A 15,587-nucleotide genomic window follows, 5' to 3' on the forward strand; every position below is an offset into this window, starting at 1 on the left:
AAGTGTATATTAAAATGATGACGAATAAAGACACAAATTTTGTGGTGTTCAAGGTCAGGGAATTGAATTGACTTCAGTATTTGACTGATACCTATGTTACCAACCCTAGTTGAAGGTAACCACAACAATATTTGAACTCAGAACATAAAAGTACCTAACTAGAAACTGTAAACATTAGAGAGTCACAACTAGCCTAGTCACTAAGATGTCGACCTCCGAATCAACAGTATTCCTTCATTGGTACTTAGCTACATCCCTGGTGAAAAACATTTGAGTCTCAAAGGTTCAGTCCTCCTAATTGTAAACATTATAAACTGGTAATTTGGCTGAGTTGTTAAAGCATCAACTAGATGGCCTTGCAGCATTTATTCTGGTTCTCTGCTCTACATTCAAATGCTGCGGTGTTCAACTTTGCATTTATTCTTCCGGGTTCTTCAGATGTTGTGTCTCTTGGAAGCAATAAGTGACAGATTTCTGGTGATTTGCTATACTTGAGATGACATGTCAAGCTAAGTGAAATTATAGTTGTGACAATGACATGTGGAAGGCACCTATGCCAGTGATACATGATAGGAAAACCATGCCGGTGACATGTAAAAGACTGCCAGTACATTCTGTGGAGTGGTTGACATTAGGAAGAGCATCAAGCCATATAAACCAAACCAAAATGGACTGGAACCTGATGCAGCTCTTTGGCTTACTAGCTCCATTCAAACCATCATATCCATGTCAGCATGGAAAACAGATGCTAAATGATGATGATGAGGGTTGATAGAGTACCAGTCCTATCATTAAGATTCACTCTTCTTTTTTTGTATTTTTCTATGTGTCTATGGAAGAAATCAGCTGTGTGGTAGACCCCCAAAGAGGAATAGACTCAATCACATCTAAAACTGGCCAAGACACACTATATTCCAGTGTGACACTCCTATGGTTTCACCAGAAGTTGTAGTGCAACCAACACTTTTAATCTTTTGGATCTGTTCTGTTTCGCTCACAGATTTTTTAATTATTTTTTTTTAACTAAACATTTTGAAACTTCTTATACTGGTGTAATTTCTCACACTCAACATAGTTTACTTTCAATATTTTTGACAAAATTTCAGATTTTAGAAGTTATTTCATGTTAAAGTTATATTTAGGTAGTTTTAACCAATCAACATGTATTCAGTTGAAGAAAGCTACTGCTGCTTGCGATTGTGATTGAAGAGGAACAACTTCCGGGTAATCTCTACTAAATGTCACCACTCTTTTTTATTTTATTTTTGTTGCATAAACCCTTTTTTTTTTTTTTCTCACGTCAGAGTAACTAGTAAACATCGAAAAATCAACACCAAGAAGGAAGAAATATTATTTACATATATCAATTCGTTTACCCGACATGTAGTTAGAGATACAGCAGTAATCGCTCACTGGTTGGTAGTTGATGGTGTAGAAGTGGCTGTCTGCCAGTAGAGAGGGAAAGAGTAAGGAATGCACAGTGCTGACAAGAAAGAAAGGATAAAGGTGGCATCGTCTTCCTTGCAGCTGAAAACTTCTCTTTTGTGTCAATTATGACCAGGGAGCAACACTTTGCCCTTTGCTCAACATATGAATAGAACAGTGGTGACATTTAGTAGAGATGACCCAGAAGTTGTTAGTCTTCGATTACTGTTGCAAACAGCAATAGCTTTCTTCAACTGAATACACGTTGATTGGTTAACTCTAAAATGCAAAATTTTGTCAAAAATGTTGAAAGTAAAGCGTGTTGAGCATGAGGAATTACACCAGTATACAAAGTTTCAAACTGTTTAGTTAAAAAAAAAATAATTAAAAGATCTGTGAGCAAAACTGAACAGGTCCAATCTTTTTTCCAGTAGTAAATAAAAAGAATATTTTTATTTAAAAAAAATACAACTAAACAAAGAAAACATTAAAAAATAGGGTAAAGAAGAGCTGAAAGAAGAAAAACAGAAAGCTATAAAAGTGTTAGTGTCTAGTAATAAGGGAAGTAGAGATAATTATCCTGGGGACCATATATTAGTCAGGTTGTATCACTGCAATACTGACAACAAAAAACTATTAATTAATGACTGGTATGGAAACAACTTGCTGCTGTGGATAGGTTTCATTCTCTTCTCTTTATTTTATTGTTATTTTTATAGCTCAGCTTATTTGTTTTTGATGACACATCTCTTGATTTGTCATAATAAATGGCCTGTTTCTCTGATGCTTAATCATTATAAATGAATGGCCAATAGAATCAATACAGACACAAACACACATATGCACATTAACACATGCAGGAAAGAACTCCAATGAATGGCACCTATGAAAGTCACAGCCTTCTCAACAGATAACAAACATAACTTCTATTTAACACTAAATCTATCTTATTATTTTATCTCCTATTTCTGTCCAGAGCCATTTTCAGATAAAAATCGTTGTGTTGACAAAATATTAAATTATATACACAGCTCATGTTTCATGAAATTCAAAACTCACTGCTGGTGTTTTTTGTTTCACTTTTGAAGTAAGTCTTGCAATTGTAACATGCCTCTGTTTATTTTCCACCTTTCAGGATTGCAAATATACTGTGAACAATAGGGTTGACCACTCCATTGATAGGTAGCTCTAATCAGGAAGGATAAAACAAATGATTGTTCATCACACAAGTTTATGGGACAGATAGACATTACACATTCATTGGCATGACTATGCAGTTCAATAGTTCACTTCCCAATCACATGGTTTCAGGTTCAGTCCCACTGCATGACACCTTTGGCATATATATATATATGCATGTATATATACATATAGTGTACTGTTTTGTGATGGTAAGACCAACAAAAAAAGTACTCTATCTGGTTATTATATATATATATATTTATATATAGTTTACTGTTTCGTTAAGGTAAGATCAACAAAAAGTGTACTCCATCCTGTGAGAAATAAATCATTTAATGTACACAGTATAAAGATACAAGTTACTAATATTTTCTTGCTGTGGAAACAAGTGTCCAAGCAAAGTTTTAAGGCATGCCTTGTGTCTCTAAGCAATCTACAGGCTCTGAGCACATGGTTTCAGTGTCCCTATTTTCAAATAGAACTAAACATCTCAGAGCCCAAAGATTGCTTGGAAACACAAGGCATGTTTCTACTGCAAGAAACTATCAGTAGCACATCTTTATACTGCGTACATTGAAGTATGTCTTTGCTTACCTTGTTCAGATTCCCAGTTTGGAATTATGGCCTAACAATATTTCCATAAAAGGCAAAACCACATCTGAGAAATTAACTATATTGCCATAAAAGGTATGGATCTTTATGTGAATATGGTTCAACCATTCAGTATCAGCTCGTATGTATCCACTAAAGAGATATATTTAAAAAAAGATTTGTATGAAATTCTTGGCAAAGGTTTTAAAAGCTTTGCTAAAAGTCATAAAAAGCTGGGATATTGAACTTCAAAGCAGAACAACCTCAGGCACTACAGAAAACTCTATCGCTCAGTTCCATGATAGGTGTTCTCATTTCTCTATTTGTTCTACTTATAACAACTATGAATAATTATAAAATTAACTATAATCTTATTTCTATCTTATGCAGTGAAATCTTTAAATTATCAAATGCACAATAACAAAGCTTTTTGAAATCAGCTAATTTAGTGTACATATGTAAGTACAACTGTTTAAAGTAATAAATATATGGAAACATTATTACTAATGAGGTTATTTAGGGTGCAGGCATGGTTGCGTGGTTAGAATATTTGCTTCCCAACTACAAAGTTTCAGGTTTAATCCCACTGCATGGAACCTTAAGCTTTCTAGATTTGGAAGTGAGACTGAAAGTGGCTTGTCATATATTTATATATATATATGTATGAGGACTGGTGTTGCCATCCGGTTTCACCAGTCCTCAGTCAAATCGTCCAACCCATGCTAGCATGGAAAGCGGACGTTAAACGATGATGATGATGTTCATATATATATATATATGTGTGTGTGTGTGTGTGAATGTGAGTATGTTTGTTTCCTTGTCTTGATAGTGTGATACTTGTAATTGAGTATCCCAGTCATACAGTGTCATTTTTTTCCAATAGTCTGCGAAAACAAATCTGAAGAAATAGTACTTTGTAGGAAACTGGTAAGGGTTGGTGACAGCAATAGTATCCAACCATACAAAATCTGTTTCAATAAACATTGTTCCTTAATGCACTGATTTGCATGGATGATGTTAGTTAAAATTGGTACAGAGAGTACAAAAGTGAAATAGACCAGAGACCACTTGGTTAGCCCTCACAATCACTGACTCAATATAATCAAACATTTATGGTGCCTTCTCTCCATTATTGTAACTGAAAGAGCTAAAGCAATTTTTACTTGAAGAATGTCTTAAAATTCCCATAACAACCATTCAGAACTTGTATGAGTCAGTTTCTCAATGTATTAAAGATGTGATTGATGTCAAAGGTGAATCAACTTTGTTTTAAATAATAAAACTCCCATTTAACAATGTGTTCCCATTATTTTTTCCAGCATATGTGATGGGCTTCTTTCATTTTCTGTCTACTAAATCCACTCTTTGGTTGGCCTGAGGCATTAGTAGAAGACACAAAATTCCATGTAGCTGGGAAGCAAACTCTGTAACCACACAGTTATGCCAGCTCCTATAACCTTGCTGTGCATATAAAAGTGTTGCCAAACTCACTTTTGGAAATCAAATCTTAAATCCTTAAATTAGTAATTATTCTATATGTTTTGAAATTTTGGATCTTTAAATTAAATCCTGGAATATGCAACTTTTCTCTGGTTGTTAAAAGAAAGCATTGTATTCTTTAGACCAGAGCTTTTCAGACATTTTTTTTAACTATTACCCCTTTTCTTTTACTCAGATTTTTTCAATACTTCCTTGTTTCTATGCAATCACCCCTCCTTTTTTATGGACATACACGTAATATCAAGCCAGAGTAATTCAGTTCCTGGTACTAGTTTGACACAGGTGACTTCTTGTCATACCACCACCTAACTACAAGTGTATACTCTAAGCATAGATGGTATATATTCAGTTTTGTTTATTTATTTATTCACATTACAAAGTCTGTCATTATTGTTGTTGTTGTTGTTGTGGTTGTAGTAAGCAAGCAGTTTTCATATTAGATTTTTTTTAAAGTTGATATTTAAGCCTTTCTGACCGGTACCTACATAAAATTTTCTACTGCCCACCAAGTAGTGGTATCACTTACTTTGAGCAGCATTGCTTTAGACCAGGCAAAGTAGTTAATATTGATCTCTGGTCTGTGTGGCTATCTAAGGGGTCAATTTGAACAAAAGGGTTGAATTATTAGTAAACTGAATGTGGAAAAGTATGATAATTTAGAGCTAAATCTTACTTATTTGTAGCCAAATATCAATGCAATAACTAGTATTCAGCAGACACATATTTCACATTTAATATTCTGACTATACTGGTATAATATGAATTTGTTATTGTTCTTTATCAATTTTATTAAGTATATTCATTAAATTTCTTCAAATATTTTTTATTCAAAAGCAAAATGAAAGAATTGTTTATAAAGCAAGAAATATTTTATTAATTATAGTTTTTAATTTTTTTAAAAAATTTATATGAAAGTGGGGGTCATTAAGTTATTAATGATTCCAAGGAGGAGTCAATAATATAAGAAGTTTGCCAGCCCCTTTAGGCTGTTATGAAACAACAGATGACTGTCATTACAAATTAGCTCTTGGAATCAGTTTCTCTAAGCAATCCTGTTCATGGATGTTTCCATGTCTCAGAGATGACTCTGGATTTTAATTATCATTTATTACCTTGGGTTTTGGAAGCTTTCTAACAGATACAACCACTAAATAAGCTCAAACTTAGTTTAAGCTTATTTAGTGGTTGTATCTGTTAGAAAACTGAGGAAACAACACTTACAGAGGCTGTCAATACACCTTCATCAATTATACATAACATTATACATAACAGATCAGCAAGAGATGTGTCAGGATCAAATCCTCAATTTTTATACCAGTTTTATGAATTATATTCATTCTTTGCCATTTTTCTTTTTTATTCGGTAATAACTTGTCAGAAATGGATCTAATCTTTCTAGCAAACATTAGTTCTGCTGGTGACATTCCAGATGGGGTACTGGGATTAGGTGTTACTCAGTACATTCTTAGAAATTGCTGAAATGCTAGGTCATCCATTATTTCATTGTTTGCCTTTTTTAAAGCCCTCTTAAATGTATCGACAAAATGCTCCACTTGTTCATTTGACCTAGGATGATATGGCAGAATAGTCATATGTTCGATAATGAACATTTTACAAAATTTTCTGAACTCGTCTGAAGTAAACTGAGTTCCATTATCAGACACAATGGTATCAGGAATACTATATCAGGTGAACAATTCGTGTAAAAAACTTACTGTAAATGCAGATGTCAACTTTTTATGCTTATTTCAGGCCACTTAGAAAAAGTGTCTATCACAACAAGGTTATATGAAGCGTTAAGTGGACCTGCATAATAAACATGCAGTCTGGACCAAGGGATATCTGTTTTTTGCCGCAGTTGCCATTTTGTGGTAGGTGATTTTGCTGCTAACACACAACCTCTGCATACTTTCACTTGTTCTTCAATGTCACGGTCCATTCTTGGCCAATATACATAACTTCTCATTAATGATTTCATTCTTGAAATCCCTGGGTGACCAATGTGAAATTCCTTTAGCAATTGCTTCTGTAGTATGGCTGGCACTATGACTCTTTGTGCGTACATGAACACAAATTGAGAACAAGTTTGAATTTGTGTTGTGTTTAACAAAACACATATTTTTATCTCTTTTAACCCTCAGCATTTCATTCATATTTTTCAATAAATTCATTGCTTTCTGCTTTTAATTTTGACTTGTAATGTAACTGGTTATTCATGTATAACATTAAATAAAACGTTTTTAATTTCATTTTTCACTCACAGTGCTGCTATCACGGTATCCTCAAATGGTTCAGCATTCTTTGGTATCAATCTTCATAAACAATCAGCATGTCCTAATTTCTTTGATGATATAAACTCTATCTTAAAATCGTAATTTAGTAATATAGTACCCCAGCATTGCAGCCTATTAGTAGTATGGGTAGGGATTCCTTTCTTCGACCCATATATAGATAATAATGAACAATGATCAGTCTGTAGTTGAAAATTTCTACTGTGTAAAAATCTATGAAATTTTTATGGCAAAAATAATCGCTAGAGCTTCTTTTTCAATTTGGCGGTAATTTTTTTTATACAGGTAGTAGCGAATGTGAGGCATGAACCATGGCCTTCATGTTACCATTTTCGTATTTATGTAGCATTACTGCTCTGATACTGTATTCACTAGCATCTGAAGCTACTACAATCTCCACTGCAGGACTGAAATGTGCTGAAGACAAATCAAATGTTAATATCTTTTTTTATTTCGTTGAACACCTGACAATGTTCAGACCAATACCACTTTACATTGTTTTTTTAATAGATTATTTAGTGGAGCTCTTACTTTGTGCATATTTGATATATAAATTTGATAATAGTTTGCAAGTCCCAAAAAGTCTTGTGAGGTAGATATATTTGTTGGAGGGGTCATATTTTTAATTGCATCTGCCCTCGATGGAGCTGGTCGACAACCATTTTTATCAATGATTTGTCCTAAATACTTAATTTTAGGTAAGAAAAATTCACATTTCTCCTCATTCAGTGTGAAACCATAATTTCTTATTTTTCCAAAAACACATTTTGCATGCTCGACATACTGATCACAAGATCACTTTTAATTAATATATCATCCAGGTAGGCCATCACGAAGTCACACTCTGCAAGCATCATATCCATCACTTGTTGGATTATAGCCAGAAGAGCTTTTATGCCAAACGGAAGCTGATTAAATTTGTACAGATCTTTATGGGTATTAATTGTTAGAAGTTTGGTACATTTGTCTTCCACTTGTATTTGTAAGTAAGCATCAGAAAGATTTAATTTCAAGAACAATTTACCACCATTTAGTTTTGAAATTTCCTCTGGGCTAGGTAAATTGGTACTTATACTGTCTCAAACATTCATTTAGTCCTGTCGAGAAATCTGCACATACACAAATTTTATTGTCCTTCTTTTTAACACAATGTGAGTAGTCGATCTTTTCAATCATTCCCATTTTTTCCAGCTTATCTAATTCCTTATTCACTTGTTCCAGTGCTGCAAACAGTACATTATGTTTGGATTTGAAAACTGGTAATGAATTTTCTTTTCTCTATTTATGGGTAAATCTCATAAGTTGAACATTTCCATCCAGTCAGTTTCAAAAAGGTTGCTTGTATTTTTTAATACCTAAGCTTTTGCTTTTATAGTCTTACTGTAAAAAACAAACTTTGCAAATAATTTCGCCTTCAAAATATTCATTTAGTTCCCAAGAGTCTATGTGCAATCTACAAGGTTTTCTGTAGTGTAGGTTTCCTGATTTTTTTCCATGTGTTTTCATTAACTAAAGTAATGTCACTACCTGTATCTAACTAATTTTATATTTGTATTATTAATTTTTTCATACACAAATTTCTTTTGAGTCTTGCTTGTATTTCTTGTCACTAATAAACTGTTTACACAATTTTTTTTCTGTTGAACCCCTTTCAAGATTTTGTTTTACATTGTGATTTCTATGACCTATCTTAGCACACTTGAAGTATTTTTGATTTTTATAAGGACAGTTGAATCAATAGTGTAATTCTTCACATCCAAAACATTGTTTAATTTTCTGGTTTTCATTACTTACTTTCGGTCGCAGCAGTTATATATATGAGCAGTTTCTTACTTCAATTTGTTTTATATTATGCCTTAGGTCTATCATTCTTTGACATTCCTCAGATATTATTTGTAGTGTTAGCTTCTGATTCTGCTCTAATTGAGTCAGAATTCAGTTATGAATTTCTGAGTCTTTTTTTGACATTAGATTAAACAATTAAACATTTAAACATGTTTAGCACTGATTCAGTAATTTTAAATCCCTTGCATTCCCTATTAATGATTCCAGTTTATGTAATAAAATCTTCGACCTCTTTTTTGTAATATGCATGCATTGCCAGCACGTAATAAATAAAGAGCTTTTTTAGCTAAAAATTTTTGATAGAATATCCACAGTTTCTTCAAAACAAACTTCACCCGGTCTCTTTGGTAATATGTAATTGCAATATTTCTTATGCTCAGCTGGTGCCAACTTTCTCAACAAAAGTCGGGGATTTTTCATCTTGCTAGTTGGAAGATTCTTCTTTGAAAATTTACTCATACCTTCAAAAGTAAGCAGGAAAGGTAGTACCCTCATCTGGGTTATATGCGAACTTTCTGATGGAGCTTGCAACTGTATCAGAGGTGAATGAACTTGATGTATTCTTCTGTTTTGTTGAGTAGCGGTTGTATTAACTGTTGTTGTTTCTGCAATTCCAACAACTGCTGTTGTTGCTGCTCTTGTTGTTTTTACTGCTGTTCTTGCTGTTTCTGCAATTCAATTACTGAAGCTAGTAAATTTTCCATGTGGAAACAACAATCTGTCCAGCATGGGTTCTAATATCTCATCGCCAAAAATGTTATGGCAAGAGTTGTACACGTTGGATGTAAGAACAGTATTACCCAAATAAATATTTGGATATGGTTATCTAGATTAACCATTCACAGGTTTAATATGTTCACACAGAACACCCTCCGTACTACTCCAAATGTAGTTACGATATTAAACTAACACAGTAACTAATATGGATCAATGCTATCAACTACCCACAGTTCACACACTTTCTTTATTTTATTGAAATGTGTTAGTCCACTTTCAGTCATGTGGGAGTACTCAGGATCCTTCCACAACAATACACACACACACATACACAAACATATACACTTGCTTGTCTAAGAGGAGCTCTGCCCCCCACCAACCATTCCCACTAACACCCATTACTTTTCTATCAGCTGAGAGCAGAACAGGCACATACAACCTCTCCACACCACTGGCTTTCTCAGTTACCTTTCTTCCCCCACCTAATGTCTCTACCAGTCATCTATTTTCGCTATCATCTTTCTCTCAATATCACTTTCTTTATCTTACTCTCTTACTCACTCTTCTTTCTTTTCCAACTAGGGTGTCCATGTCTCTAATCTACAGCAAAACACCTATTTTTGTCCCTCTATACCTTTGATCTCTCAACTGGCACAAAGCCATCCCCCTTAATATTACTGCCCCCTCCTAGTTTAGAGGTTACTGTTTTGTAAAATACTTGGTGACCCTGATCGTGATGGTACCACATAAAAAGCACTGGTGCTAGTGCCACATAAAATGCACTGGTGCTGGTGCCACTTAAAAAGCATTCAGTACAAACTGTAAAGTGGTTGGCATTATGAAGGGCATTTAGCTGCAGAAACCATACCAAAACAGACAATGGAGCTTGGTGTGGACCCTGGCCATGCCATTGCCTATCAATCCATCCAACCTATGTCAGCATGAAAAACGGACATTAAATGATGATGATGTATTTTAATAACAGTTTAACTCAGCTCCATATGACTTAAGGTTTCATGGGCTTGTTGTATAAACTCATCTCATCAGATATCTAGAGAAGAGTAAAGGGATTTCAGTAAAATTCCAAGTGGCTTTTAGATGTTAGGCCTCCATTGGCCAGCTCATGTCATATGGTATAGACGCTACTGAAGTGACATAAGTTCTTTTCTTTATTCTTAGTGCTTGGACAGGACTGTAGTCTATACAGGTGGAAGGATCAAATATCCTGCCTTTGTGTGGGGGGGTAGCCAGGCCTAGGGTGATATATCTGGATTGTCACCTGCCAATGGCTTGTTAACAGGTTGTACCTCTGGTGGCAACAATAAGATAGCAAGTTTTCCCTGTTCATTGCTCCTGCAGGTTTGTGGATTACAAGGTCGTATCAAAAAGGGATTTGTGGCTTGTCTGCCTTCCTACTTATTAGGACTTTGGTTTTAGCTAGGTTGACTCTAAGGCCCTTCGATTCTAGTCCTTGCTTCCACACCTGAAACTTCTCTTCTAGTTCTGATAGTGACTCAACAATTAGTGCAAGGTCATCAGCATAGAGGAGCTCCCAGGGGCATCTTGTCTTGAATTCCTCTATTATCGCCTGGAGGACTATGATAAATAGGAGAGGGCTGAGTTAGTAGTGGGGGAGGGTGCGCTGAAAGTGTAGCTGCTAGAATAAGAATAGCCTGGGCAAAGTTCAGAGAGCTCTTACCTCTGCTGGTGACAAAGGGTCTCTCTCTCAGAGTAAAAGGCAGACTGTATGACGCATGTGTACGAACAGCCATGCTTCATGGCAGTGAAACATGGGCCGTGACTGCTGAAGACATGCGTAGGCTCGCAAGGAATGAAGCCAGTATGTTCCGATGGATGTGTAATGTCAGTGTGCATACCAGACAGTGTGTAAGTACCTTGAGAGAAAAGTTGAACCTTAGAAGCATCAGTTGTGGTTTGCAAGAGAGACGATTGCGTTGGTATGGTGGTCATGTGGCGAGAATGGACGAGGATAGCTGTGTGAAAAAGTGCCACACCCTAGCTGTTGAGGGAACCTGTGGAAGAGGTAGGCCCAGGAAGACCTGGGATGAGGTGGTGAGGCAAGTCCTTCGAACATTGGGCCTCACCGAGGCGATAACTTCTGACCGAGACCTTTGGAAATATGCTGTGTGTGAGAAGACCCGGCAAGCCAAGTGAGACCTACATCCAAGGCCTCTGCCAGGGGTATAGCCAGCCCACTTATGCATACCTTTCCTTCATTGGACACTAAACTCCACTTGCGAAGACCTGTTGAGGCAAGTGAAATCGAAATCGAACTAAATTCGACGACTGGCACCCATGCCAACGTCGTCTCCTTCATTGGACACAAAACTCAGCTTGTGAAGACATGTTGGGGAAAGCGAAATCGTGATGGCACCTGTGCCCAGCGATGCCTTTCTGGCACTTGTGCCCATGGCACGTGTAAGGACTTTTGAGCGAGATCATTGCCAGTGCCCCTGGACTGGCTCTTGTGCGGGTGGCACATAAAATACACCATTTTGAGCGTGGCTGTTGCCAGTACCACCTGACCGGCCTTTGTGCCGGTGGCACGTAAAAGCACCCACTACACTCTCTGAGTGGTTGGCGTTAGGAAGCGCATCCAGCTGTAGAAACTTTGCCAAATCAGATTGGAGCCTGGTGTAGCCATCTGGTTTCACCAGTCCTCAGTCAAATCGTCCAACCCATGCTAGCATGGAAAGCGGACGTTAAACGATGATGATGATATACATATATATGCATACATATACATGCACACATCCACCCCTCTCCACTTATTTATATATTTAATCAGCAGAAGTTACGAAGTGACACAGGGCCAAGAGATAATTCATGTATTTGCATTGATCTATTTATACTCTACAGAAACCAATATGAGATTTTAAAAGCAAATGTGTTGTCTAACATACAAAGGACATTAATGTGCTAGATCTCAGAAACACATCTGTTTCTGTCCTTATTGTTGATCTCTCTCCCTCTGACTGGGTAACCATGTATCTCCTCTACAGCAAAACACTTGTTTCTATTCCTCTGTCACACTCTAGCCTTTTATCACCTGGCACAGGGCCACCTCCCCACAATGTCCCCACCCTCTCAAAGGATCTTTGTCTTGCAAGTTACTTGGTGATCCCCATCCCAGTGCTGGTGCATCCAGTCCACTCTGTAAAGTGGTTGGTGTTTGGAAGGGTATCCAACTGCAAAAACACCATGCCAAAACAAGCCTCACTGGTGCTAGTGCCATGTAAAAATCATTTGGTCCACTTTGTAAGGTGGTTGGTGTTAGGAAGGGCATCCAGCTGTGAAAAGCCTGTCAAAACAGCGAGGCCTAGCACAATCTTCTGCCTAGCCAGCCCTTATGAAACCGTCCAACCCATGCCAGCATGGAAAACGGACATTAAATGATGATGATCTCGTCTGAATAGATAGTATCAAGAAAACAAGAACAAGGAATTGAAAATAATTCTATGATATTGGCCTGTGCCTTTAAATATGGTCTTGAACTGATAGAAAAATCGTTGTCATTTGTAAAGAATCTTCCTCAAATTCGCAAGCAAAATATTGACCACGCTGACTGATACTATCTGGGTAAATATATTTAAGGGTGGAGTGTTCCAGATAGCAGTTATTTGAGCTGTGAATATGAGATAGACTACCTTTTATGGCTTTTATTTTATTTTGTCAGTTAACGAAATGTCAACAGTTATATTATAATAATAATAATAATAATAATAATAATAATAATAAGAAGAAGAAGAAGAAGAAGAAGAAGGTTTCTGAAAAAAGTTTTTAGAGTGTTTCACATTCATAAATACACAAACACAGACTCATACATTTGGATATATATGTGAGTGAGTGTGTGTGTGTGTGTGTGTGTGTGCGTGTCTTGCTTCTGCTAAATATTAACAGATAGATAGAAAGAGAGAGAGAGAGAATGAGAGAGAGAGAGAGAGAGAGAGGGAGGGGGGAGTCTCATTCTTGGATAATTTTCATGGATCGGGAAACTCGGAGCAAAGGAGGAATGAAATTTTAGTTTTGGGTACGCAGTATTTATCTGTGTGTGTGTGTATATAAAGGCGTCTTTTGATGCTATCATAACATGCATTTGCATGGTCTATATAATAAAGCAGAAGGAAACCCTGACAGGGATCTGTCGAATCTTGAACTAAACAGAAACAGAGAGAGAGAGAGAGAGAGAAAGAGAGAGAGAGAGAGAGAGAGAGAGAGAGAAGCATCTTGTTACGCATGGGGATGTGTACATGAATAATCAAATTATAAGTGCGATGAATGCCCCGCCCACTTCTCCAAATATGGTTGTAATAGGGCCAGAATCTTGTTGATGCCTTCACTTCAAGATGGCGACGCTGGAAAGAACGAAGGAAGTAACTTTGAAGAATTAGTTTCTAAACATCAGTTTCCTCGTCTCTGAGTCAAGTGTTATTTCTAATACAAAGACACTTAGATAATGCTGAAAGTCGATGTCTCAGCATATTATAAAACGTTCCATTTTTTCAATTGATGCATATCCTATTTTTAAAACAACTTTATAAGTATAGTAAGTTTTTTCTTCGTCCTCTTTCTTATTCTTTTATTTTAGCAACTTTAATTAAGCTATTAATTATTAGTAATTATTATTGATTCACTATTTCCTTTAATAGTGAACAACGTCTTTTCTTTGGTCGCCAAAGAAATAAATTCTCTTCAAATTAGTTATTTATGTTCTATAGATCAGAAAGAAAGAGAGAAAGAGGAGAAGAAAAGACTAAAAGAATAAAAAGTTTGGATTTCCATCAACGAAGAATATGGCCGACGGTCTGAGACACTTTGGTTCCATTTGACACGTATGTGTCTTACATCGCTCTGTTCTCTCTTCGGTCGTTTCTCAATACTAGACAAGTTGTACAAGGTTCTCTTATGGTAAAAGCCTGTGTAATCGGAATATTTTCTCTTAATGCACTCAACTATAATTGGCCATGAAAGATGGATGAGAAGCATAAGGAACTCTTGGAATTACACAGATCCAAATTTGTTCGGGCTATTGATGTTGATCGGATTTATTCTATTCTGAAAAGTGCTGATGTACTCAGTGATGATGACATTTCGACAATCAATAGTCAAACATCAAAGACGGCCAAAGTTGAAAAACTACTCGACATATTACCGTCCAAAGGAATGCTTGCTTTTCAGAACTTGTGTCATGCCCTGGAAACCACTTACCCTCATCTTTTGACTTTGATGTTCCTTGGTGGCAATCACAAAAACGGTAAGTTGTTGTAATCTCATCTTTTTTCATATGTAATGTAAATTTTCCAGGTAGGAAAAAAAATGTTTTTTTATGTAATAAGTTTGTTTTCATCTCGTTATTCTTCCTTCCTTCCTCTCGCACACAAACACTAATAAAAAAAGGGTGCATTTGTCCGCATTTCATTTGCTTATTAAAAAAAAATGAAGAAAGAAATCCCGTTCAAACTCTTCCCCATCACATTTTTCCAGTTTTACATTTGAAATTAAACATAATAAATGTGAATTCAGAAAGTTTGCAAAGTTTCCCCATTTCCATTTTTTGTTGTTATTTGCAGCAACAGTTGCTACTTTAACTATTTAGCATCGATAAACGATTATCTATTCAAAATTTAAAATTGAATAAAGCAGTCAATTTTATTTATAATAATCTTTGATTATTTAAATTAAATTATACAAATTGCTTCTATAATACTTGAAACTGAATAAATTTATCGATTCGAAACTGCGATTACTAAAATAATGTCATCATATGCTGTTTTTATTATTACTTTTGTTGTTAATTTCAGCGTAAGTAATGCGTTAGAATTCACGTTTATCCTATTAAAAGAGACTAAAATAGACTCTAATTGTTTCTTGAATTGCCCGATCGGACTAAATGCTAAAGGATTTCTACTAAATTTCTCATCTAGTTCAGGTAAATCGATTGAAATATTTATACTACGTATTTGCACCTTCCTTTTTTACTGCTTTAAGAGCGAGTAACTAACTAGTCAAAAGTTT

General features: G+C 35.8%; 1 protein-coding gene across 1 annotated transcript in view; it reads left to right on the forward strand.

Annotated features, from left to right (window-relative positions):
• The first annotated feature begins 13,857 nt into the window (after positions 1 to 13,857).
• LOC106873835 (disks large homolog 5) overlaps positions 13,858 to 15,587 on the forward strand; it is a 191,427-nt gene continuing 189,697 nt past the window's right edge. Inside the window, exon 1 of the mRNA XM_089355087.1 lies at positions 13,858 to 14,826. Within this exon, the coding sequence (XP_089211213.1) occupies positions 14,544 to 14,826 (283 nt within the window). The 5' untranslated portion in view covers positions 13,858 to 14,543. The remainder of the gene's footprint in view (positions 14,827 to 15,587) is intronic.

The sequence above is a fragment of the Octopus bimaculoides genome, chromosome 7 (assembly GCF_046866305.1).
Source record: "Octopus bimaculoides isolate indiv1 chromosome 7, ASM4686630v1, whole genome shotgun sequence".
Classification (NCBI taxonomy): Eukaryota; Metazoa; Mollusca; class Cephalopoda; order Octopoda; family Octopodidae; genus Octopus; species Octopus bimaculoides.